The sequence below is a fragment of the Tympanuchus pallidicinctus genome, unplaced genomic scaffold (assembly GCF_026119805.1).
Source record: "Tympanuchus pallidicinctus isolate F22 unplaced genomic scaffold, pur_lepc_1.0 scaffold47, whole genome shotgun sequence".
Classification (NCBI taxonomy): Eukaryota; Metazoa; Chordata; class Aves; order Galliformes; family Phasianidae; genus Tympanuchus; species Tympanuchus pallidicinctus.
Genome location: NW_026294766.1, coordinates 344,854 through 371,406, shown reverse-complemented (window position 1 = coordinate 371,406; position 26,553 = coordinate 344,854). Strand labels below are relative to the sequence as shown.

Sequence of the window (26,553 nt, the reverse complement as noted above, 5' to 3'; positions counted from 1 at the left end):
AGTCATCACATAAAAACCTGAAAAATTACAGGGTTTTGGGGGTGATCAAGCTGGCATGACACTGGTGAGATGTCACAACAGAAATTAGGATAGAGGGATGACATAAATTAGGATAGAGGAATGTTTTCTCTGGTGTATGGAGGCAAGAGCTAGAAATTTCCCTTTCCCTTGGAGGCTGATGCCAAAAAATCTTGCTACACAAATGGGAATGGGGCATCCCCAGTCCTTGTTCCCTGCTGAATATAAGTGACTGCCATGGAAGGAGAGATCACCACTGTTATGTGTGTGACTTGTGTTCACCTTCTGCTAAAGAGATGATAGTGCCACCATGGCTGTGTAAAGTCATTGAAATTACAAGGAGAATGCAACGGAATGAATTTCATATGCCTTTTATTAGACAAACACTGGGAGGTGAGGCTTTTGGAGCATGTAAGAACAAACAGGAGCAAGGCATTTGCATAAATAAGGGCAGACAACTTGGAATTCCAAACCTTTTGCAAGTAATGGGGTGAGGACTGCACACAACATGAGGGACAGAGTGGCACGCGGCTGCTGGACTTCAGTAGCATCTCTTGGTCGAAGAGCTGCTGATGTACTGCATGCTGGAGCTGCTTCCACCGACCACACATGACCCAGCTGTGCCTTGTCCACTCCCAGAGCTGAAGCTCATTCCTCCAGCACAGAGCCCAGCTCCAGCCCCACTGCTGCCTCTGAAGCTCTGGCAGCTCCCACTTCCATATCCCGACCCTACAGTAGTTCTGGTCACAGCTGCAAAAAAAGAACACACTCGTCAGAGGCACCCGCAAACAGTTGGACAGAGCAGCTGGCAGACAGATGGAAAAGTCACAAAACTGCCTTTGGAAAGGACTTACAGATATTCACTGCACCAGCACCTTCTCCAGAGAGCCTGGAATTGAGCAAAAGAAGACATTTAAAGCATTTAAGGGGAGACCATGAACAAGATGTGCTTGAAAAGCTAACAGAACATATGTAAAATATTGCTGGGGGAAGATGCAGATCTTGCAACTGCACAGCTTGATTTCACCCACCTGCACTCCTCGCCCTCCAGCAGCTTCCTGTAGGTTGCAATCTCAATGTCCAGGGCCAGCTTGACGTTCATCAGCTCCTGGTACTCGCGCAGCTGCCGGGCCAGGTCTGCCTTTGCTTGCTGCAGGGCTGCCTCCAGCTCAGCCAATTTGTCCCTGGCATCCTTCAGGGCCAGCTCCCCACGCTGCTCAGCATCTGCGATGGCTGTCTGCAAGCTGGCACACTGGGAAGGAAAAACAGTGGCTGAATTCCCCATCTGGAGCATAGAGCAGTCTGTTTCACCCTACAGTCAGGATGCATAGCCATAGGTGCAGAAAGCTTTGAATTAATTAATTCTCAATCCAGCACAACACTGAGGTGCATTTATAGTTATTTGCTGGACTTGATTGAGTCTTTGCATTAGAACTGTACCTGTTTCTTCACGCTGTCAATCTCAGCCCGCAGCCGCTGGACGTGGCGGTTGAGCTCAGAGATCTCCTGCTTGGTGCTGCGGAGGTCGTCCCCGTGCCTGCCTGCGGTAGCCTGCAGCTCTTCATACTGCCAGGGAGAGGAGCAGAGGTCAGGGCAGAATCCAGCATTGTAGAGGTTAAAGCAGCATGTGAGTATCATATCATAGAATCATGGGATATTTGGGTTGGAAGGGTCCTTCAAGGTCATGGAACCATGGGATGTTTGGGTTGGAAGGGACCTTCAAGATCATGGAACCATAGGATGATTGGATTGGACAGCATGGTCCTAAAAGATCATAGAACCATAAGACATTTGGGTTGGAAGAGTCCATCAAGGTCATCAAACCATAGGATGGTTGAGTTGGAGGGGTCCTAAAAGATCACAGAACCATTGAAGGGTTGGAAGACCCCTTGAAGATCATGTAGAGCCATGTAATCATAGCATGGCTTGGGTTGGACCCCATGGCTCTAAGGACCCCCCCAAACCCCACCCCTGCCCTGGGCTGCTCCCTCCCCTCCATCAGACCAGGGCCCCATCCATGGACTTGAGCACCTCCAATCATGGGGCACCCACACGTCTCAGGGCATCAGTGCTAGGGTCTCACCATCTTTTGAGTAAAGAATTTCCTTCCCACTTTCCCCCTTTTATCTTAAACCTCACTTTCCCCCTTTTATCTTAAATCCAATTTCCCTTGTCCTGTCACTATCAGATAAAGTAGTATTTCAGCTCGGAGGTGTGTGTCTCTTTTCAATCCCAAACCAGCACTTAGAGCTTTATGGGTTTGTTAAATCTAAAGGCATCCTCTGCTGTAAAAGTCCCAGTAGAACCTACTGTTGGAGAGCTGGGGGAGGCAGCATGGTTTACCCTTTGCAGAACCCATCCTGGGCACTCACCCTGGACTGGTACCAGGACTCAGCCTCCTCCCGGCTGCGCTTGGCGATGTCCTCATACTGCGCCTTCACCTCAGCAATGATGCTGTCCATGTCCAGCCTGCGGTTGTTGTCCATGGTCAGGATGACTGAGGTGTCGGAGATCTGGCTCTGCAGCTGAGACAGCTCCTGCCAAAGCAGTGGGGGTTGTGTGAGTCACTACAGGGCACATCTCTTGTTCCAAGCCCCAGTGAAGGTCAGAGCTGTGTTTACAAAGTGATTTTTTTTCCATGAATCTTCTAGGAAGGGCTACTACAGCAGGCGAGATGGAATAAGTGTGGAGGTATGTAGTACAATAGAGTGGAAAATAATCCATCCCGAGCTACAGAGGTGGGAAAAGGAAGCAAAGGTGTTCGAAAATGGGCAGGACATGAAGGTCCTGGGAAGGTGCTTACAGCTTCATAGAGGGCTCTGAGGAAGTCTATCTCCTCCAAGAGGGCATCTCGCCTGGCTTGCAGCTCTGTCTTGGTCATATAGGTAGAATCCACCTCCTAGGGGAAGAAGCACAGCACAGGAATGGAGCTGTTTCCAGAGGAGAAGCTGCAGTGTTTCTTGCAGCAGCTGAGCAGCAGCGGGAGGTGCAGCATGCATGCACCCACCTTCTTCAGAATCACAAACTCATTCTCGGCAGCTGTGCGCTTGTTGATCTCCTCTTCATATCTGTGGGATGGACATGGAGGGTTGCTATGGGCTTATGCAGAAGTTTTGTGTTTGTAGGACCTGGCTCAATTTTCTTTAGAGGAACAGCTTGGTACTTTGGTCTCCTAGCCCTATAGCTTTCTGCCTCTGAGTTTCTGCCATGGGGCTGTATGCGTCACGTATGCAAACTTAACCCTGGGCATTTATATCAGAAAAATAAGAATAATTTTAAAAGGCCTTTCTTCCTTGTTGGACTTCCTTGTTTGTGCAATGGAGCCCTGCCCAGCCTACTCACCAAGCAGACCCCAAACAAAGACTTACTTGCTCTTGAAGTCCTCAGCCAGACTCTGCACCTTGCTCAGCTCCCCACCCAGGTTCTCCTTGTCAGCCAGCAAGTTGCTCAGCTGCCTCCTGAGGTTGTTGATGTAAGCCTCAAAGAGGGGCTCAACGTTGTTTCTGACTGTTTTGTGCCCCTGTTCTTGAAGAAGGGCCCACTTGGTCTCCAGGACTTTGTTTTCTTGCTCAAGGAACCGGACCTGGAATGAGAAAGCAGCTACTTCAGAAGTAGCTTGACTTTAGGATGGTTTTCCCTATCTCTGCTTCCCTACATCCCAAAGCACCATTTCCCCTCTACTGCTCTCATTATGTGGGATGAAAGAATGGTCTCAAACCAAACAATCCTCGGGTTTTATTCCCTGGCTGCTGCTGATAGAAATGGCTTTGCATCAAAAGCAGCACGGCTAATACAACTTGCCCTTCTTTGTGCTTCTCCACTAAAAAATCAGCATGGCACAGCCCAGAAATCTCATGACTCACCTTGTCGATGAAGGAGGCAAATTTGTTGTTGAGGGTTTGGATCTGTTCCTTCTCTTCCTTACGGATGCTCTGGATGCTGGGGTCGATCGCCAGGTTGAGGGGCTTCAGAAGGCTCTGGTTGATGGAGACCTCCTGGATGCCTCCAGTGGGGACAGCAAGGAATCCAGGGCCACCCATGCCCCCACCAAACCCAAAAGCACCACCAAACCCACAGGAGATCCCAGTGCCAGCACCAAACCCTGCAGGTCCATAGAATCCACTGCCCCTTCCAGCCATAGAGATCCTCTTGCATCCACCAACACTGTAGAGGCTTCTGCTCCCAAAACCTCCTCCAAATCCTCCATACCCCACAGCAGTGCCGCAGCTTCCACCTTGAGCCATGGAGCGCGAGACAAACCCGGTGCTACAGGCACTTGGGATGAAGGCAGACGCAGCACTGAAGCCAGTCCGGCCCTGGTTCCTCACGGTGCACTGACGAGACATCGCAGCCAACGGGAGAGATTGGAGGAGCAAAGCAGCGAGGATGAGGAGGAGTGCAGCAAGATGAGGTTGTGCTCCCTGGCCTGGGGTTGGCCCTTTTATCCCCTTACGAGCTGGGGGTGGGTTTGGTGTGCTGCTCAGCAGACTGATTAACCAGGCTCGGCACGCCTCGCCGCGATGCCAATCACCCGCAAAGTTGCAGCTGTTGCATTTTTTGGGACAGTCATGGTCTGGCTGTTGAAATATCTGTAAAAACACCAAAGGCTGCTCACAGCCACCCCTTCCCCACTCCTTTCTGCAGCGCATTGTCCGCGTTGGGCAAGCGCTCGCTCATCTCTATTTCATGGGTGAATCAGTCCCTCCCTTGCGTCAAAGCGCATTTTTTCACTTTGCACCTCTCTGCGAAGGGTGGGAAATCTCTGATTGTGGATCTGTGTTTTCCTGCTGCTGAGATTCTGAGTAAAGCCATCAGCATCAGCACCTCGGGTCTCAACTTGTTGGGTATTCTGGGCTTTTCTTCTCATGCCTGAATGTGGCATTTAACTTGAGATGATGGGAGAAAGGAAGAAAGAGGTGGTGGACAAAGCCAATGTGTCAGTGGGCACTGATGGAAATCTTGGACCATCAGCTTTGGAAAACCATGTGGAGAATGGCAGGACATGCAAGTTTCTTAGTGAACAAAACCTTCAAACCTTTTCTTTCTGTGAAATGAATTTGCAAATCATGCTGATTCAGACTGACAACAAATGATGAAATATTACGGCATGAGCTGGGAGGGAGCTCCTGCCGGCAGTGACGGCACAGCCTGAGCTGGTGATTCTGCACAGCTTCACCTCACAGATGTTGAGCCTAACTGATGAGCAACCGTGCCCTTACCCAGCCTGTTCCCAGGCTCTCCTCCCCACATCTCTTCTCTTCCCCTTTCGATAACTCTTAGTCACCAGGAACTTCAGTGCCGGGGATCTGCTTTTGTGGCATTGTTCTCAGCCAACTCCCTCCACTCCAATTTGTCAGAGTTCCCAGGAAATGCCAATAATGCACTTTTTAAACGATCCACGCTGTCCTCTGTGCCCTGCACTGTGGCACTGTGTGCGTGGAAACCTGTCCCGGAGGTGCTCCAAGGCCACTCCTGGTGTCTGCTCTTTGTGCCCAGCAATTTCCAGGGCCAGAAATAAGTCAAGTGCTTTTGGCCAGAATGTCCCCGGGGATGATTTGCAGATGCTCATCATCTCTGTTTTTCAGCCATACTCTTCCCTTCTTTTCTTCTCCCATTTCCCCTTTTTCTCCCCTTTCTTCTTATTTTTTTCCCCTTTTCCTCTTATTTTTCCCTATTCTCTCTTTTTCTATCACTTCCCCTTCTTTTTTCTTCCTTTTCCCTTTCTTCTTCCCTCTTCTCTCCTTCTTTCTCCCTTCCTTTCCTCTTCTTTTTTCCTCTTTTTTCCTCTCCTTTCTCTCCTTTTCCTCTTCTTTTCACCCTTTTCACCCTTCTTTCCCACCTTTTCCTCTTCTTTTTCCTCCTGTTTATCTCCTCTCTCTTCTCCTTCTTCTCCTCCCTCCCCCTTCCCCTCCTTTCCCCTGCTTTTTCCCTTCTCTTTTCCCCCTTCCTCTCCTCCCCTTTGACCCCTTCTATTCTCTCCTTGCTTTCCTAGTATTTCCATCACACACCCTGCAAGGAAGATAAAGTAACTGTCCTGGTAGTGTTTTGTCACTGTGAGCTACAGCGTTCAGCAGATTTCAAGGCAGCTCATCCCTCAAAGAAGGGCTTCAGTACCCAATCCTAAGGCACTGGTCTCAACTCTCTGCAGAACTCCATCACAGGCAGCACTCAGTGATGGGTGTTTGGAGTCACAGTTTCCTCCACACGTTGCAAATTTGAGTCTCTGGTCTGTGCCAGTGTTAACTGAGGGCTGTCCTGCTCTATGTCTGTATTTGTGCATGGAGAGCAGACTGTGCTCTGCAGCACGACAGCTGCATGTTGTGTGATGAGAAACTTTGCTTCATTCTTGCTATCTTGATAAAAAGCAATGCCTGGGGAGAAGGAATTCTGACCTCAGTCTTTCCCACGCTCGTTGAAGAGCTTTGTAATCTCAGTGCTATGACCCAGGTGTGATGCAACCGCTGCTGTGCCCGTGGCTACGTGCACTGCTGCGTCCTGGTGGCTGGGAGTTGCAACCCACAGCACTGGGAGCCCTCAGCAGGGAGAGATGGAGGAGGAGGGGCACAGAGATGCAGCAGAGCTGCAACCCTGTTGGCAACTCACTGCAGGGGAGATTCCCTGTGGGATGTGGAGAGGAGCAGAAAGAGTTCAGAGCATCCCAGAAAAGCATGGGAAACTGCTGATTTTGAAGAAAAACCTAAATATATTCTGCCACTCAGGGGCCTTTTCTCCTCTATGAACCCAACTCTTTGAGTATTTTCCCAAGAGTGTGGCTATACCCATTTCCTGACCTTATGTACAAAGGCAACAGGGACGTTTTTGAAAATCCTGTGTCTTTCCCACTTGTCTTCCAGCAACTGTCACTACTTCGGAGCTTTCAGCCTGATAATGCTCTGCTTTCACTTCTCAATTAATTTCTCCTGATTAGTCACAGAACCACATCTAAAACTGCTGCACCTCCCCTGATTCTCCTCCACCTCCTCAAAATCAGATCTTGTCTTCAGTGCATTCTAGGAACAAGAAGAAACAGTGGATGTTGGAGACTTGCTATTTCTGACAGGTTCTTGGATAACTTTTTATAGCTGTTGGATGGGAGACAGCTCCCTTCAACACAGCACATGGATGTGTGTGGATGGGCCTCTCCACCTCTTACAGTCTTCTAGAAAGGGAATACCCCAAGTACAGCTCTGAGCAGAAGGGGAGTTCTTCTAGATGTCTGCTCTTACACTTACAGAATCATGGAGTCAGTAAGGTTGGGAAAGATCTCTAGGTTCATCAAGTCCAACCATCAGTCCTTCCCCACCATGCATACTCACAGAATCAGTGAGGTAGGACAAGACCTCTGAGACCATCTGGTCCAACCCCAACCCATCCCACCATGCCCACTAATATTCCCTCAGTGCCACATCTCCATGGTTTTTGAACACCTCCATGGACTGTGACTCCAACAGACTCTTCTAGAAGAGAGATTTCTTCTGATACCTAAGAACTGAGGTGAGACAGCTCGCAGTAAATAGAGTTTCGAGATGGACTTACATCCTTGGACAGGTCGGGTGGTTGTGCTGACTCCCCTGCCAATTAGTTCCCTATTGTTCTAAGTTCATGCAGGTACATCACACGCCTGGCACAGCCCTTTGTGCCCCCTGGGAGCTGTTGTGCTGGCTGCAAGCTGCACGCTAAATGAATCCCAGACCTTTTCCCCTGTGCCTTACTCTTGCCTTGGCGTGCCCTGCGTTTTGCTTCCGGGGGTTTTCCTTGCTCAGTGAGGAGAAGCAATGCATTGCAACCCATGGCACCCTCCCCTTGCTGCTGCACCATGCCTTTATTTGGCTGCTCATGGGGAGATTGAGGAGACATGAACAGGGAGCAAAAAACTGCACCTTGAACTGGGCAGGGCCCCATGAAAAGTGCTCGTTATCTGTATTTGCATTTGTTGTTCCATGCCTTTAATTAAAAGCTCCACGCAATAGAATAAATTACATATGCATTTTTATTAGACAAACACCAGAAAGTAAAGAGAGAAAGTCATGGGACACATTTTATATACAAAATCTGGCTGGAAAAAAAAATAACAAAACAACAAAAAACCAAAAAGCTGAGCGGTAACAAGCGAGTTGCAGATTTAAAACAGAGGGATTTCCGATCCACGGCAGAGCCCTGCATGTGTGCAAGAGAGGAGGCTTCCAGTGAGGCTCCTGCGCCACAGGACATCGGGTTCAGGTGGCTCCTGTTCTGCTTCCCCTGATTATGCTGTGGTGAAGGACCCGTGTCGTGGTGTTCTCTGGCGAGGGAGGGAGAGCTTTAGCTCCTGTAACTTCTCCGGGAGGAGGAGGAGGAGAAGAACTTCATGCTGGAGCTGCTGCCCCCACCCAGGGCACTGGTCCCCCCGGGCCCACTGCAGCTGTAGTTGTTCCCCATGCTGCACATGCCACCCCCCATGCTGAGGTTGCTTCCTCCTCCATATCCCGATCCCACAGTGGTTCTGGTCACGGCTGCAAAAGAGATAGAAAAGTAATAAGGCATTGGCTTCTCAGTGCAGGGGCATAAAAACGCTCAGGCGAGGTAATTTTATAGATTTTAGACTTACAGATATTCACTGGGACACCATCTCCAGCCAGCCTGTATGGGGAGAGAACAGCAACGTAAGAGGACAAGGATACAGACGACAGCAGGGAAAAATACATGGGCCATTTTATAGGACTCCTGTAAATATTTGGTATTGTCCATGGATGCTCCTCACAATATTCCATCACCCGACCTCCCCCTGCTCCTGGGTACCCCAATCGATGCGTGTACCTCATGAGGGAGCATCCCACCCATGTTTTAAAATACCCCCCCACATTGATCCTCCCTTATTTTATACTGCTTCGTACTCCAGCTCTTTGAACCCAATGGAATGTGTCCATCTCCAGGGAGGATCACACAGGGAAAAGTGAAATTTGCTGATATGTCTGCAGGGATTCTTTACCCACCTGCACTCCTCGCCCTCCAGCAGCTTCCTGTAGGTTGCAATCTCGATATCCAGGGCCAGCTTGACATTCATCAGCTCCTGGTACTCGCGCAGCTGCCGGGCCAGGTCTGCCTTTGCCTGCTGCAGGGCATCCTCCAGCTCAGCCAGTTTTGCTTTGGCATCCTTCAGGGCAATCTCCCCGCGCTCCTCAGCATCCGCAATGGCTGCTTTCAGATTTGCACACTAGGAGAGAGAAAATCTCGGTCACATTCCCCTATTTGACTTGTTCCTTTTCTACCCTATAATCACAAGGTCTTATTCCAGCATCACCAATTTAACTAATTTTACTGAGTTTTTTGTTTTTGACAGAAGTGTCAGCTAAGCAGAACTTGCCTACATTGCTTCTGATATTTTCTTTCCTTTCTTCCAATCTGGGGGGTAAATTTGTTAAAAGCATGGATTTTCCTGCCCTGTACCTGTTTCTTCACGCTGTCAATCTCAGCCCGCAGCCGCTGGACGTGGCGGTTGAGCTCAGAGATCTCCTGCTTGGTGCTGCGGAGGTCGTCCCCGTGCCTGCCTGCGGTAGCCTGCAGCTCTTCATACTGCCAGGGAGAGGAGCAGAGGTCAGGACAGAATCCAGCATTGTAGAGTGAAGAAGCATGTGAGTATCATGGAACCACGGGATGTTTGGGTCGGGAGGGTCCTTCAAGGTCATAGAACCATGGGGTGTTTGGGTTGGAAAGGTCCTTACAGCTCCCCCAGCCCCACTCCCTGCCCTGGGCTGGTCCCACTCCTCCATCAACTGCCCAGGGCCTCATCGAGCCTGGATCTGTGCACCTCCAGAGATGGGGCACCCACAGGTCTCCCTCCTGTTTCTAAGCTCACTTTATGGATGCAAAGACTGCAGTGAGGTCTCTCTGAAGCCTTCCCATCTCCAGCTGAATTTCCCCAGCTCCCTCATCCCTTCTCCATAGGAGAAGATTTTCCTGGAAGAGTCAGCCCTTCTCTATTCAAGACAAGACATGAAGACAGAAGCACGGAAAGCCCCATCTCCTTCACCTTGGTTTGGTACCAGGACTCGGCTTCAGCCCGGCTGCGGTTGGCGATGTCCTCGTACTGTGCCTTCACCTCTGCAATGATGCTGTCCAGGTCCAGGTTGCGATTGTTGTCCATGGTCAGCACCACGGAGGTGTCGGAGATCTGGGTCTGCATCTGGGACAGCTCCTGCAATGGGAACGGGGTGAGCTTGCACTCGGTGGTGCCTCCTCATCCCTAAGGATGAGCGCGCCAAACTGGGAGAGGCTGCAGATCATTATCTGCACGGTTCTAAAGAGTGAAGAGTTCAGCATCTCCTGGGGGGAGGAATTAAGGGCTGTTGGAGGGAGGTGGGTGATAGTACTTACAGCTTCGTAGAGGGCTCTCAGGAAATTGATTTCTTCGGTCAACGCATCTGCCTTGGCTTGTAGCTCAACCTTGTTCATGTAGGAAGCATCCACGTCCTGGAAGGTGAGAGAAGTGGACAGTGAGTTTTAAAGTCTTGTTCACGTGTGTATCTCTGCAGTAACAGAGCAGAGAAGAAGTCATGAAGAAGACAGGGAAGAAGTCAAGAGGGCATCAAGAAGTACGGATGGGTTTGTGGATGGAGAGTGGATGGAAAGAGTCATGAGCCGATGAGCCGCAATGCGCTCTCACCTTCTTAAGTGTCACAAACTCATTCTCTGCAATGGTGCGCCTGTTGATTTCATCTTCGTACCTAATGGAGGAGGCAGAGGGAGTATTGTTTAGGCAGGTAGCAGACGGAGGTGATTTTATTTTGCTGGAATGAACTTCCTTAACAGCAGTTTGCATACAATGTTCTTTTCTCCTACGTTGCATCTGAATAAGAGACCATGAGCGATTTCCTAGGCTGAACTAGTTAAAACAAGTACATTAAGAAAAAAAAAAGTGAAAGCATCTCTGCTATTCCTTTTCTCCTCTTTCTGGCCGTTACTCATTCCCCTTCAGCCTCTCTTAAGCAAATTAAGCATGCTGCCTCAAAACTTTCAGACCTACCGTGTAATTTTTTCTCAGTGCTAGGTAATTTAGTTAATAAGCCTTTGATCATATTCTAAATTATTCCCTGAATATTTGTGCATTTGGATCTGTTGCTCCGTTACCATTTATTTTGAGAAAGTGGCACAGCCTTCACTGTCGGGAATTCCTTCACTGTTGGGATTCCCATGTCCCAGTGCTGGAGGGCTCACCTGGACCCCCAGGTGGCGGTAGGATGGGGGAAGCTGAACCCATCAGGTGGGCAGAGCACCTCCCATGGACTTACTTCTTCTTGAAGTCCTCAACCAGGTACTGTGTGTTGACGAGCTCTCCCTCCAGCCTCCCCTTGTCGCTCAGCAGGCTGTTCAGCTGCATCCTCAGGTTGTTGATGTACGTCTCAAAAAGTGGCTCCAGGTTGTTCCGGACCGTTTTCATCCCCTGCTCTTGCAGCAGGCTCCACTTGGTTTCCAGCACTTTGTTTTGTTGCTCGAGGAATCGGACCTGAGAGAAGAAATATGTTGAAGATGTTTGGAAAGGGCAGAGATTGAGGTGAACTTCCTTTGCACTTGTGGGGTCCCAGTACCAGAGAGGGGTTGCAGTACCCTTTCCAACTGGTTTTCACAGATAAATTTATCTCTGATAGAAGCAGGAATTTGCAATTTGATTGCCATTTCCCTGCTCAGTGTTGCAAACAAGCACTGGAACTAATTTCCTTTCCCCTTCTGCCCTTTGAATAAGCGTGCAAGATGCAAACAGCATGTTGAAAATCAGATGAGGAGTAAACAGGATTGGAACTCCTATTAAGAAAAGTGCCAGTTCAGCCCCCTCTCAGCATTGCTCCTCCACTTTGAAAAAACTCTGAAATAATGCAGAATAATGCAGCATTTTGCTTGGAAGCAAGAGGAGCTGCTCAACCAGGAGAGAAATCAAGCAGGTGCTCTTGTGCATCTAATATGCTTAATGAGGAAATGAAGTGGACAGAAAGTGTCGGATCAGATTTTGCTATTTTGAGCAGTCCCAACTTGCTGGTACTGTTTCATTATGAGCTTTAAATGCCTTTGAGGAAAATTCAAGCACTGAGAGGCTTATATCTTCCCTTGTGCTCTTCCTTTTCTAGTCATTTCAGGATTGCTCGCATCTCACTTTAACTACCCAACACCTGTTATCCTGAAGTGCTCAATGGAGAGACCCCAACACCTGCAGAGGGGTGGAATTGCCTTTGAGAGTTTTCTCTCTCCATTTGCCTCACAGCAAATGAGAACCTCAGATGCTGGGTGATGCACTCATAGCAACCACTGCACAGCAGGTACCACTGCCTGGAGTTCCAGGGACAGAAGCATCTTCCAGTCCCATTCCTGATCACTGTTCCTTCTTGCTCAGCTCATGTGCTCATCATGCAATAAGAATCCCCATCAAAACATGAGGGCAGGGAAGCTCATGGCTCACCTTATCAATGAAGGACGCAAATTTGTTGTTGAGGGTTTTGATCTGCTCCTTCTCCTCCTTTCGGATCCTCTGGATGCTGGGGTCGATCTCCAGGTTGAGGGGCTTCAGAAGGCTCTGATTGATGGATACCTCCTGGATACCACCAGCAGGGAACCCAGGGCCTCCAAATGCCCCGTATCCGTAGCCCAGCATGCTCCCAGCACCTCCACCAAACCCTGCGGGGCCATAGAAGCCCCCACCCCTTCCAGCTGCAGAGATCCTCTTGCATCCACCGAAATTGTAGAGGCTTCTGCTTCCAAAGCCACCTCCAACCCTTGCAAAGCCACTGCCAGCATTGCAGCCCCCAGCACGGGTGACGGAGCGTGAGCTGAAGCTGGTGCGGCACGTGCCGGGCACGATGGCCGACGCAGCGCTGAAGCCACTTCTCCCCCTCTGGATCCTGACGGTGGACTGGCGAGACATGGCTGGTTTGGGATGGGGTGGATGCTACGGCACGAGGGAAGCAGTGGAGGTGCTGGCCTGGAGCAAGGAGTGGGAGGGAAAGTAGAAAGATGAACCTGTGCTCCTCACGGGCTCGGGAGAGCCCTTTTATGCATTTATGAGACTGGGATGGGTTTGATGAGGTGGATCGTCTTTCTGATTAATTAGGCTTGGCATGTCCAACAGCATTCTGGAGAGAGAACTCACTCCGCACACACGCCCTTCTGAAATAATACAGCCAAGTTCTGAGCAACAGTGGTATTGTTTGGGAATAACTGTCGCCTTCTGCTGTCTTTGTAGACGGGCAGACTCTGCACCATATCAAAGAGTTTGGGAGCTGCAGTGAATCAGCCTGGTCACGGGAGGGAAACACCGTTTAGAGTGGCTGTCACTCAGCTCTTGGGATCTTCAGACCATGGGACTGCTCTCCTCAGCCCATCTCTGTGAATGGGGCTTTAAGAAGTTGCAGTCCCTGGTGTTTTAGGGAAAGGAATGTGTTGGCAGGGCAGCGTTGTGCAGTCCTGTAGAACATTGCACGTTGCTTTATCCTAGGATTTTGTGGTGTCATGGAATCGCAGAATCCTTTGGTGGCTTGGGTTGGAAGAGTCCTTCAAGATCACAGCATCACGGAATCACAGTGTGGCTTGAGCAAGAAGGGAACTTCAAAGCCCCCCCATCCCCACTCCTTGCCTTTGGGCTGATCCCATTCCTCCATCAGCTTCCCAGGGTCTGTTTATGGCCTTGAGCAGCCCAAGGTGCACCTATGCTTCTCTGGGCAGCAGTGTTAGGGCCTCACTATTTTCTGGGTGAAGAATTTCCCCCTCACATCTGACCCAAATCTCCCCTCTTTTAGTTTGAAATAAGCCATATAGTCCCCTTCTACAGTACATCTACACAACTACCTCTACTTTATCTCTATATAGGCTGTTTCTTGAGCTGGTGTCTTCTGAAAATCCTGCTCCAGTGGACATACCTTTCTGTGACTCTTAAAAATAATATATATATATATAGAGAGAGAGAGATAGGAAGGAATGAAAATGGAACATTTTGTCACAGTCTCTTGTTCACACCTGGACTTTGACGCCCTATTCACTGCTGCCATTGAGTTCTGTCACGGCTGTGCTGCTCCCCCAGCTTCCAGGCTTTCAAATTTGACATTTAGGAGGATGGAAACGAAAACAATGAGAAAAAAAATAAATAACTAAGGAGGAGGAAGGACTGTGGGAATGGAGCTGCTCTGAATCCACTGGCTCTATGGAAATAGAGTGCTCCAGGGCTGCTCCCAGCTCCCCGTCTATAAACATGATGTCATTCCCCAAAGATTTAATCAGCTCTCTGCTCATCTGAAAGAGGGATCCCATCAACCTGAATCCATGAGAAAAGTGCTCCACAGGATCTCTTGCCCAAATCCTTAGCAATCTGGGCACAAAGATACCTGGCCCTGTCCTTTCCCATCCATGTGTGCCAATGAAAACGTTTGCTTTGCATGAGCATCACAAGCAGATCAAGTAATGAGTCAAATTGTGATATCGTGATAAAGCCTCAATTTTGAGGGGGGAGAAGAGCATCTGGCCCTTTCTGTTTCTGGCAGGTCTGGAAAAGATGACTCATATGTAATTACACAAGAGGGTGACTTCGCAAAAGCATCCCCCCGAACAGCTTCATCTCGTGTTTCTGGAGCAGCAATCCTTTGTTTATTTTGGTAGCTGTTCCTTCAGCTCCTTCAATGAAGGGCTGAGCCTTCATTGTGATGCTGCACCTTCCACACTGCAGCAGTCCCAGTGGGGCTATTCGCCAGGTGTGCACATTTGCACACCCAAAGCCCTGTCATGCTTTGGGCATTGCTCCCTGGGGTGCCCTCCATCCCTTGTGGCTCCACCTGAAAGCTTTTCCCCGTTGCTGTGCAGCTCAGGAGGGCATCAGCACCAAAGGGATTCCCCGTCCTTTGCACAGCTGCAGCACCACAGGGCTGACTCAGGGTGCGCAGAGCCTGAATCCCACCCTTGGTTACCAACGAGTGTGATGAGTCAGTGCTTTCCTTTCCCCCCTCAGGCTCCATTTTACATATGAAACTCGTCTTTTTTAGCCAAAGAATACGCCAACCGCGTTGGAGTCCATTGTTAATAATAGTAATAATACAGCTCCTCCAACCAAATAAAAAGAAATTAATTTCTTTCCATTTCACATTTGCACTAGGGTGGAGGTGATGCGGTTGTCACTCATCTGGAAGGAATTTGAGAGGTAATTACAAAAGGCAGAACTGGGAGCACCAGGAGCTGCAGCTACAGGTCTGGGGTATGGGTGATGGCAGAGGGTCCCCACCCTGCCCTGTTGATGAAACATTGGGTTTCCAGGTAGCTCCCGGGGGAGTGTCTCCCCTGTGCCCTGCAGCTCCAGGCATGTGGATGAAATTGCTGCTCTAATGCAGATAGCTCACCCTGATACGGACTTCTCCTCTGGCAGAGTGTAAAAAGCAGAGTGGTGCTCTGCTTTTTCCTCCTGATCAGATCACAGAGCTGTGCTGGGGCTGAGAGCCCCGTAATGCAGCTCTGGAGCCTTTTCCACCCCTCTCCCTCCTTTCCTCCTCCAGGGATAGGTGGGAGATCCCTGAGGTGCAGCCTGGTATCACGCTAACATTGAGGTAATACACTCCTTTGAGGGTAGAAAAATGAATTCTGGCTGCATCAGGGCAGTAGCTACAACTCAGGTCCTTGTAGTGGGAAATTTGAGCTGTTTCCCAACCAGAGAGAAAGATGGCAGCTTCAACAACTTGCCCCCAACACCTGCCCAGCATCCACCGTGAGATGATTCCACGGATGCATTTGCCATGGGAGCCTTCGTTTCACGATGGATGTCTGTTCTCAGACAAGGTTGGAACCTTTTAGCAGTGGCTTAATGTGATTTCTTTGCAAAAATAGACATTTATAAAATAAGAGCATGTCCTACTGACTCGTGTTGGTTCACTAACTAATCTCAGTTTAATTATCAGTAAAGTCAAGGCTATAATTTACGTTAATTGCTTAAATTAAAGCCTTTGGGTTAAACTTGGGCTGCTAACCTAAATTCAAACCCTGCTCGTTTTGGCTGTAATTTACCGTATCATCCCAACCTAACGCAGTCCCAATCATCACCCTGAGCTTTCTCCACGCTGCACCCCATGGTCGCTGCATGGCATGGCAGAGACCTCCAGGAGCGGAGAGGGAGCTGGGATTCACCTCCCTGAATCTCATTTCCCCAAGGAATGAATTGGGATGAGCTGCTCCTGAGCGTTCCCATAGGTGTTGCCCCATGCTGGGCGTTGCAGTCCTTTGAGCCTGTTCCCAGCAGTATCTGGAGGCCAGTCAGCTGGAAGTAGTGCAGGACTTTGAAGTGTAGGTGTGACCAGCTTTCTCCAGATAATTGGTTTTTGTGTTAGTACAGAGACACCAGTGCAGCTCAGGGTTTTGGAGTAACTTTGCTTTTATTTTTGCTGTTGTTGCAGATTGAGGAGGTCTCCTTTCAGCCCGTGGCTTGTTGCATCCCAAAAGAGCCTCTGACCTTGGTGGGTATATATCCTTATCCTGCTTTGCATTCAACACAGCTGCTTGCATGGAGGTACCCAAATAATATAGAATAAATAATACCCAAATAAATAATCCCAAATACCCCCAAATTATTCTGTTGCTCCTTCCGAGCACCTTTAATGCCCTGGATAGGGCTCTGTGACCCTTCTAACCCAAGCCATGACCTTCTAACCCATTCCACGGTTCTATGATCATAAAGAGCCCTTCCAACCCAACCATTCTATGGTTCTGCGACCCTTCCAAGTCAAACATCCTATGGTCCTATGGTCTGTAAGGACCCTTCCACTCCAGCCATCCTATGGTTCTATGGTCTGTAAGGACCCTTCCACCCCAGCCATCCTATGGTTCTATGGTCTGTAAATACCCTTCCAACCCAACCATCCTATGATTATGATTCTGTAATCTCCTTTCTCATGGCCCTAGGGTGAATCTTCTCTCATTCTAAAGCTGCAGTGAAAGTGAAGTTGCTGGATACCTCATGATTTCAGATTAGCATCCTGCACCAGCACCGCTTCCAGCTCAGGGTTTCTTGCAGACAGACCTAGCGCTTGTGCAAAATTTAATTTCTCCCAATTAAAACAAACAATACCATTCTCTGAGCAGGTAAAATCAACAAGTATTATTCACATATTCTAGGAGGTGTCTCCGAGCGGGGTTTTGCTCTCCAAACAATTGACTGATCCTTGTGAATTGTAGCAGGGGTGTTGTTCCTCTGCTGGATTTACTGAGTCCTCCGTCACCTTCCCTGAAGCCATTTTGTGTCTTGCTTCATTTCCAGGCTGCATGCATTTGCAAGTTTTTTTAAAAATAATAATTTTGTTAGGAGAAAACCTTGTCTGGAGGGGACCCTGCATGGTAGGACCAACACTTCCAGCCTGTCAGCCAGCTCTGTGCCTTTCCCTTGCTCTGGGTCCCCACCTACTGGAGACAGCAGGCTGGGTTGTCGGGTGCCTGCACACCTCTGGCTTTTTGGCAGTGGGGCTGCTCCTTCTCCTCCCCCCTCCTTTGGGGTACCCATGGTTGGAGCTGGTAGGGCATGTGGGATGGTGGGTGGATACTGGGAAGGAGTGAAATGCTCACCTTAGGACATCCCTCCAAAGGGCTGTGGGGATTTTCTGCTCTTTGCTGGTACTGTCCTCCTTCCTTTAGGGGGTGACATTTCCCTTCCCAGGGGCTCGGTGCAGAGCCCCCTCCTCCTCAGTGCAGTTCTTGATGTCCTGGCTGTGGTCCTCATGCTTGCACTGGGCTCCTTTGCTGTAAGGTTTGCTCCATGCTATGCCTACGCTAACTCAAGGATCTTGGCCAAGACTTTGACAATCACCTTCCTTTCCCCATCTCCTGTGTTTTCTCACTCCTGCAGGGATGAGAAAAAAAGACAGCCCCATGGTGGGGTTCCTCCAGCTTTTGTCTTGCCCAGAAGCAGCTTGTCCTCTCTCTGTCTCAGTTCTCTGCCCAGCCCACTCTCCCCAGAACCACACTGGAGTATGAGTCCTAGCCCCGAGCTCAAGGTAGTACTCTTAGAATCACAGAATCACACAATGATTGGGTTGGAATAGACTTCAAAGATCACGGAATCATAGAATGGATGAGTTGAAAGGAACCCCAAAGTTCTCCCTCTATGGGCTGCTCCCACCCCCCCATCAGCTGTCCATCCCTATCCACGGCCATGAGTACGTCTAGAGATGGGGCGCCCACACGTCTCCAGGCAGCTGTGCCACGGCTTCACCAGCTCTGAGTAAAGAATATTCTCCCCACATCTCACCCAAATCTCCTATCTTTTAATTTAAAGCCATTCCCCCTTGTCTTATCACTGCCTGCCATTGTATAAAGCTGTTCTCCTGTTTACAAGCTCCATGTGAGTACTGGAAGGCTGCAACGATATCTGCCTCCTTGGAGCCTTTTTGTCTCCAAACCAATTCCCATCAGAGAATGAAGCCAAGAAGCAGCAGTTTTTAAAAATGACAGATGCTCTTTATTGGACAACACAGTATGGTAGGAAATGAAGAGGCTATAGCCATGGATCAAGAAGTTGGAGATCAGTGGCAATTCTTGTATGCAGAAAGCAGTAACATTTCCCCTGGGTTCCTGAGAGAATAGAAGGGGCTGGAAAATTCTTTTAATTGCAGCTGAAAGGTTTGGAGGTTGTAACATGTGATGTGATTAGGGGCTTGCAGAGCCTCTTGGGGCTCCTGTCCTTGCCAAGGACCCGGGGCTGAGGTTTCACAGGGCTGTCCCCTTGCTGTGGGGCGAATGAAACAAATGCATGTGGCCTCCCCCCATTCAGCAAAGTGCTTTAAATGCTTTGCATTAAATACATGATCTCGTGAGGAGGAATGGAGGAGGGCTGGCATCAGGTACCGTGCCAGTTCCCAAAGCCCCATTGGTGACCCGCTACAACCTGTGCTTTGGCCAAAGGTGCTCCAGATTCTCGCAGTGGGGTCCTGGTCTCCCCCCAGTACCCCGAGAGAGGCTGGCGAAGGACGGAGGAAGGAGAGGGCGCAGCGCAGCTATGTACAGCACTGATTGGTAAGGCAGCACGTTGCTTTTGGAAGGCAGGAAACACACCGTTGGCCGGAACCATCCTTATCTGATGGTCTTTTTGCTGGTAGTGGTCTTGGAAACGATCCGCACGCTGCCTCCCGTGCTGGAGCTGACCCCTCGGCTGCTGCTGGAGCTGAAGTTGCTGCCTCCACCATAGCTGTAGCTTCCACTCCCGCCCCCGAATCCTCCACCGCCGCCACTGCTGCTCATGGTGTAGCTGCCACCACCTCCCATGCTGAGACCACTGCTCATGCCGAGACCACTGCTCATGCCGAGACCACTGCTCATGCCGAGACCTCCACCCATGCCGAGACCACTGCCCATTCCAAGACCTCCTCCCATGCCGCTGCCGTAGCCCATCCCGCTGGAGCTGCTCACTACAGCTGTGAGAGAACAGGGATGAGTGAGACCACCTCAGCGTCTTGCAGATCCCCAGGGTGGGGGGACAAACCCCAGCAAACAAGGCTGGGAAAGGGGGAGATACTTACAGACACTCACGGCTCCAACGCCCTCTCCGGCGAGCCTGGTGGAAAAGAGGAAAGGAGGAGGTAACACAGGCAAGATGCAGTGGTACCTGGGAGGGTCTCACTGCAGGAGCATTCAGTTGGGGAACTATCCAATGGGGGGACCATCTGAATGGGAGACTATCCAACTGAGGGGCCATCCAATTGCAGGGCCTTCAAACTGGAAGACCATCTAATTAGGAGAACATGCAATTGGGGAATCATTCATCTAGGAGACCACTCAGTTGGAGGACCATCTAAATGGGGAGTCGTCTAGTTTGGGGACGATTTCTGTCTGGAGGCCTGTCTAATTAGACTTTCCTGTCCTTCAATAGGGTCCTTCCACTGCTGGGCTATCTCTGCATCACATGTGGAAGTGGCAATTCTCATTTTTCTTAGTGCAACAAATGCCAACAACTGAAGGAACCCAACTTTTCCTAGAAACCTCACATTTCAAAACACCCATCTCCTCCCTCTTTTTTTATGTTCCTTTATGCTCCAGATCCTTGGGGTGAGCTGAGGCTTTGGGCCCAAAGAGAGATGCAGCATGCAGGGAAAAGTGAAATTTGCTGATATGTCTGCAGGGATTCTTCACTCACCTGCTCTCCTCGCCCTCCAGTAGCTTCCTGTAGGTTGCAATCTCAATGTCCAGGGCCAGCTTGACATTCATCAGCTCCTGGTACTCACGCAGCTGCCGGGCCAGGTCTGCCTTGGCTTTCTGCAGGGCATCCTCCAGCTCGGCCAGTTTGGATTTGGCATCTTTCAGGGCCATCTCCCCACGCTCCTCTGCCTCAGCGATGGCTGCTTGGAGACTGGCACACTAAAACAGAGGGAAGCAGATAGCTGTTTAAGTTGGGCTACCCAAATCTGCAGTCCTGTGGTACTGTTGGTGCTACCGGGGGGCTCCAGCATAGCACTGGGATTTGTGGAGCTATCAGACAGGTGTCAGAGGGTGGGTGACTGAAGAGCCACAGTCCTGTTCCACGTGAAAATGAGCAGAATCTGCATCTCTTTGTTTTGCTGGCATGATGCAATAGCTCACAGCTTGCTTCCCCAGCAAGAAAACAGCAATCACAGCACATCCTCACATCAGGGGACATTCTCCAGTAGGGAAAAGAGATGGCCATGCCTGCCAATACAGGACATGGGCTTCCATCCCTGCCCAAAGCTAGGAGCATCCCCCCTACCTGTTTCTTCACACTCTCAATCTCGTTGCGCAGCCGCTGCACCATCCGGTTGATCTCTGAGATCTCCATCTTGGTGTTTCTGAGGTCATCGCCGTGGCGCCCAGCTGAGACCTGCAGCTCTTCATACTGGTGGGCAGAAAGGAGGAAAGCAGTGGTGAGGGACCATGGGGCTGGGAATGGTGTGTACCAAGTCTGGGTGCAGGTTGAGGGCGACCTCTGAGCACATTGCTTAGTCCAGAGTTGGCAAACTGTGCCTTGCATAGAGCGCCTATGTGTTGTCACCTGCTTTAGGAGCCTGGAAGGGAAAGAGCAGTGCCCTGTTTTTAAGGCCAGGTCTACCAGCAGCTCTGTGAGCCCAGAATCAAGGTGGGTTGGGTTCACAGCAGGGAAAGTCTGCTGTCTTGTGCAGCGGTCCACCAGCAAGCGATGGCAATCTGTATGCAAGAACCCATTGCAACGTGCACAGAACGTTACTCAATTTCTTGTGCAGCGCTGAGGTCCTTCCTTGGTTCCCTTCAGCTAATATAATGTAGCATCTGTGGTCCCTGTCACCCACCTTGTTCTGGTACCAAGCCTCTGCCTCAGCTCGGCTGCGGTTGGCGATGTCCTCATACTGTGCCTTCACCTCTGCGATGATGCTGTTGAGGTCCAGGCTGCGGTTGTTGTCCATAGACAGCACCACGGAGGTGTCAGACACTTGCTGCTGCATCTGGGACAATTCCTGCAGAAGATAGAAAAAAATGAGTTAATTGTCTGCTTTCTGCAGTGGAAACCATAAGATGGCTTCAGAGCTCTTCCAAGAGATGCAATTTCTTGCATTTCTCTCTATCTCTCTTGGCACAGGTCATCATCCTGGAGGTGTTCAAGAAACGTGGAGATGTGGCACTCGGGTACAAGGTTAGGGGGCATGGTGAGATGGATTGGGGTTGGACTGGATGATCTTAGAGGTCTTTCTCGACCATAATGATCCTATGAGTCTACAATTCTTCTCTGATTCTACTTATCCACAGTTTTCTATCTTATGGCTGCACTGTGATTTCTAACAGGCAGCGATGCTTCCTCCTTCACTGCCGTGCAGAACTGAGTGTAGAGCCAAGGGACGTCGTGCAGAGAACTGACTGCTCACCGCTTCGTACAGAGCCCTCAGGAAGTTGATCTCATCTGCCAGCCCATCTGCTTTGGCCTGCAGTTCCACCTTGTTCATGTAAGCACCATCCACATCCTAAAGAAAAGCAAAGCAAAGCTTCAGGTGCAAACCCACAGCAAAGCTCAGATTCATGGGGATCTGACTGGAGTCAGAATTGCTCCCTTACTGTGGGTATCGGAGCAATACTCAGCCCATTACCCACTCCTGGTTGTGCTTACGCTGTATTTCACTGCCTGACCCTGCTGTGATGCCGCAGGACCCCATCTCCCAGCAGCTCTGCTTGGGCTCAGCCCTTTTATTCCATTCCCCCTTCCCTCACTCCCTCTTTACTCACCTTCTTGAGCACCACGAACTCATTCTCTGCACCCGTGCGCCGGTTGATCTCATCCTCATACCTGCAGAGATAAGAGAGGTTTTGGGCAGCAGCAAAGAACCCCACAGAGTGCAGAGATGGGTCCCACGTCACTCAATGTGGCTCGTGGATTCATCCTGCATCCCGCTTCTTTACAGAGCAGATATAGAGCAAATGGACACTGAGGCTGAACCTTCAAGGACTCCATGTGTGAGAAGACCTGGCTGAAATCTAAAGAATCCAATTGCTGCCTTTAGATCCAAGCTCATGCAGGGTTGCGTGGCATGGCGCTCGTAGAGACGTTTGCCCAAAGCAAAGATGTGCAAAAGCTTTCAGTGAAGCTGGACTGTAATACCTAGCAACGCGACCGTTTGATATTTGATGTAATAATAATGCTAATGGCCCTGAATAACCCACCACAGCATTTAATTTACTAAAAAAGAAAAAAAAAAGGAGAAGTCTGTGATTCTTTAACCACGGTTGTGCAAGGGCAGATCGTTAAGTAAGCCTCAGATTATGTCTATGAGGAACTTTTTATGTCTCTGAGCAACATCCTCTCATCAGATAATCAGGGCAGGGCTTAGCTAGAAAGCCGACAAAGCATGTGGGCTGCTGTGGCAAAGAGCTGGCTTTGAAAGGCAGGTTTGTGCCAGTCCTCCAGCTAATGCTGGTGAGCATCTCCTGCAGTTGGAGCTTGGGTGGACGGCAGGCAAGGTCAAAATGAGCCTGAGGATGAGGAACCAGATCCAGACTTGAAATAAAACATGTTCTCTTGCCCAGGCAGTACTCCAAGATCCAGACAATGCCCTTTGTGGTATTAGCTGATGCTTGCAAAAGGCTCTAACTCATACCAAGACCTGAAATGCACCCAAGGACAACATACCAGGAGCTGGTTTGTGTCAGCCCGTCCTGTCAGATCTAACTAGCTCCCATCCCCAAAATCACACGCTATTCACACACTTAGCTCTCTAATATTACCATGTCCCTGTACTTCAGGATGTTTTACTCAAACTTACAGTTGACCAGATCTCATTGCATGAGAGAGAAACTGTTCTCACCGCTGGAAAACAGATTGCCGTGCCTAAAAAAAGCACCTAAATGTCCTCAGAGCCAGTGGGCACCCACCAACACGTCCCAGAAATGATTCATCCCCCTCTGCTGCGTGATGAAGCTGACAGCCTTCCCCAGAGGTTTACTTTAAGGGGAGCTGAGGCAATGGGCAAAGAAAAGAGCTGAGCATCTTCCATGTGATTGGAACTAAGCGAGGCTGAGCATGTGCGGTTGCCTGGGCCCCTTTGGAAAGGTTGAGATTTCCTTTGCTACAACAGAAAATTAGGGATTTGGGGAGCTGGCCATGTTTTATCCCTGTTTTCATGTCTAGTGCGGTCATGAGCTACACTTTTTACTATTTACAGGTGATATTTTGGGAAGCCCAAGAGTTCAGATCATGGCTCCATGACAGTGCATGAGCGTGTCCTGTGCTAAATGCCAAACCTGTGTGCAAGAAACCCAACGTGAATAGAGGTAACCAAGATCAAATTTTGCTGCTCTGTGTTCATTTTGCAAACTGCAAGAAGAGCCCAGTGCGAGCACAAGGCATGCACCACAGAGCCCAGCCCCTCTGAAATCAATTTTCTTGTCTGTTGACCTACAGAGCGCAATCTCTTACTTGTTCTTGAAGTCCTCCACCATGTCTTGCATGCTCCGCAGCTCCGAGTCCAGCCGTCCCCTCTCCCCCATCAGGCTGTCCAGCTGCCGCCTCAGGTTGTTGATGTAGGACTCGAAGAGGGGCTCCAGGGACTTCCTGGTGACCGTGTGGCCCTGCTCTTGCAGGAGGCTCCATTTGGTCTCCAGCACTTTGTTCTGCTGCTCCAGGAAACGCACCTAGGGAAACAAAAAATGACTGTAACCCACCAGAAAGAGAAGAGGGAGAGCATGGAATGAGGATCTTCCCACAGGAATTCAGGGCACTGAATTCTCCAAAGAAGCATAAACAGCTTAGGGAGAATTTTCAAGAGTTATCAAGCTGCCAAGCATCCGCGTTTGCAATTCTACGTGTTTCTCTCTGCGCTGGATGCTCAGCCCTCCTTAATGGTTTAAACTGGTGGTATCTTGTGGAGGAACTTTGCCCCTTCACAATCCATGGAGGATCCACGCAGTGCCTGGGCAGTTTTTTAGGCAAAGGGGGATTTGCTATGTCAGCAAAACGAGGCTCTGGAGATCTTGTCCTTGCAAAGAGCATAGGACAATTCTTAACATTCAGCCAAGCACGGATTAGTTCAGGCAAGCCCTGAATCCAAAGAAAGAGCTTCCTGCTGTTCTTTCCTGAGGCAAAAGGGAATGTGCCCAGGCTGAGACACAGCTCTCACCTTGTCGATGAAGGAGGCGAATTTGTTGTTGAGGGTCTTGATCTGCTCCCGCTCATGTGTCCGCACCTTCTGGATCTCAGGGTCAATGTCCAGCTTGAGGGGTGCCAGCAGGCTCTGGTTGACAGTCACTTCGTGGATGCCACCGGGTGGGCAAACGGGGAACCCGGGGCCGCCACGACCACCAAATCCAGTACCTCCCATCCCAAATCCTCCCAGCCCATAGCCACCACCACCACCAGCTCCTCCTAAGCCCAAAGCAGCGCCTGCTCCTCCACCATAGCCCAGACCAAAGCCAGATCCTCCACCAAAGCCGTATCCAGCTCCACTCCGCAGCCCTCCGCCAAGGGAGATTCTCTTGCTTCCACCCAGGTTATAGAGACTTCTGCTGCCAAAGCCGCCACCGGCTCCGAAGCCTCCTCCGCCTCCAGCTCTTCCTCCTCCAACTCTGGAGACAGAGACGGAGCTGAAGCTGCTCCGCGTACCACTGCCACCTCCCACGATAGCAGAACCTGAGCTAAAGCCCCTCATGCCCCCTCCGGTGGAAGATCTGTATGAGATCCGGCTCATGGCTCGTGCAGTTGGAAACACAAAGAGCAGGAACGAGGGAAAGAGCTGGTGATAGAAGCTGAGCAGCAGCAGAGCAGCAGAGGGCAACGGAGACAGAAACCCCTGTGATGGGAGAGCCTGGGAGCCTCCTCTTTTATCTGCTTGGAAAACTTGGCACGGGGATTCAGAACTTGACGTGCCTTGCAGCAACTTGCCTTGTCAAACACACCTAGGCTACGGCGAGGCGCTGAAAAATGCATTGTTTGCAGGCAAGAAAGTAACGGAGCAAGGGAGCTCCCCCCACCCCCAGAGCCCTGAGTCACCGAAGGAGAACTGGACGGGATCGGTACGAGCAGGACGCGGCACGAAGCTCCCAGAGCCCCAGGAGATCCTGTTCTCTATGCCAAGCTCACCCGTTGCAGCAAGCTTCCCTGCTCTGAAGTGAGAGGAAATTTGGGATTGAGCACACTGAATGCAAAAAAATAAAAATAACAGAGGCTGATGTCCCCAGGACCACCTGGTATGGGGTTGTGTTGTGTTACATGGTGACCAAATGGGGGCTGATGTCCCACAGACCACCTGATTTAGGGCTGTGTTGTGTTACATAGTGAAAAAAATGGGGGCTGATGTCCCCAGTACTGCCTGATTTGGGGTTTTGTGCCCTAGGGAGAGCTGGCAGCGGGAGAGGAGGATCTCCTTCCCAGCTCTGTACTTTTGGTTCCTCTTGGAAAAGAGCTCTGAAGGATAAGGGGCTGAGTGGGAGGTGTCTGCTGGTTGTTTTAGTAAAAATCTGTCTCTCCATTGCAGGAGGAACAGAGAAATCAACTGTTGTTGTTTTCAAAGACAGCAAGGGACTCACCTTTCCAAAATAACATGAAACTGCATTAAATTGTGTGCTGACCCCTCTAAAGAGGATATTACAGAGCTACTGGGGAGTTGTTCTTGTTCCGAGCCTTCCAGCCAACTGAGGGCTCAGAAGTTCCCTAGGAAGCTGTTTTGTATTGCTCCCCCCATTTTGGCCCTCAAACCCGCCATTTCCACGTCACTGCGCTCAGCAGAGGGGAACTTACCACTTTCTCCCCCATCTCCCTCCCACCCCTCCCTCGCTCTGCTGAGATCATCTGTGATGGTTTTCTCCTTGATCCTGAGCTCAGGTTGAATCTGCCCTGCAGTGGGGCTTTGGGATGGTGCAGGAGCACTGGATGGCATCTCTTCTTGTGACCCCAAAGGGATGAGTTGCACATCCCCCACCCACCCAAACCCATCTGCAACGCAGACCCAGCCCAGCTGCCATCCGTGTGCCAGATAAACCAACAGCACACAGCAGAGAGATAAAGCTGAATCAAAGAGATTTTAAAAAATTGGCTACGTGAGCAATAAGTACGGAACATAATCCAGGATGAGTCGCTCCAGGGTATCT

The 26,553-nt window shown here is 50.2% G+C and overlaps 2 protein-coding genes and 1 long non-coding RNA gene across 4 annotated transcripts; 1 reads left to right on the top strand and 2 right to left on the bottom strand.

The window, feature by feature from the left end:
• Window positions 1–412: 412 nt before the first annotated feature.
• Window positions 413–4,394, bottom strand: LOC128090525 (keratin, type II cytoskeletal 5-like). The gene is made up of 9 exons (XM_052702931.1): window positions 3,882–4,394; window positions 3,387–3,601; window positions 3,026–3,086; window positions 2,822–2,917; window positions 2,391–2,555; window positions 1,459–1,584; window positions 1,050–1,270; window positions 873–907; window positions 413–768 (listed from the first exon to the last, which is right to left on the bottom strand). Exons 1-9 carry the CDS (start codon window positions 4,362–4,364, stop codon window positions 560–562), a joined length of 1,611 nt encoding a protein of 536 aa, XP_052558891.1. The 5' UTR covers window positions 4,365–4,394; the 3' UTR covers window positions 413–559.
• On the top strand, window positions 1,545–25,119 carry LOC128090530 (uncharacterized). Of its 2 annotated transcripts, XR_008210965.1 has the most exons (10): window positions 1,545–1,632; window positions 9,619–9,629; window positions 9,943–10,208; window positions 15,122–16,466; window positions 18,904–19,014; window positions 19,098–20,848; window positions 21,563–21,629; window positions 21,730–21,923; window positions 23,634–23,742; window positions 23,873–25,119. It is a non-coding gene; the product is annotated as an uncharacterized LOC128090530 (long non-coding RNA). The 2 variants fall into 2 exon arrangements; XR_008210964.1 differs by lacking the exon at window positions 1,545–1,632 and having other exon boundaries at window positions 9,531–9,629.
• LOC128090526 (keratin, type II cytoskeletal 75-like) lies at window positions 8,054–12,907 on the bottom strand. The gene is made up of 9 exons (XM_052702932.1): window positions 12,446–12,907; window positions 11,286–11,500; window positions 10,661–10,721; window positions 10,372–10,467; window positions 10,028–10,192; window positions 9,445–9,570; window positions 8,991–9,211; window positions 8,606–8,637; window positions 8,054–8,510 (listed from the first exon to the last, which is right to left on the bottom strand). Exons 1-9 carry the CDS (start codon window positions 12,905–12,907, stop codon window positions 8,320–8,322), a joined length of 1,569 nt encoding a protein of 522 aa, XP_052558892.1. The 3' UTR covers window positions 8,054–8,319.
• Window positions 25,120–26,553: the final 1,434 nt, after the last annotated feature.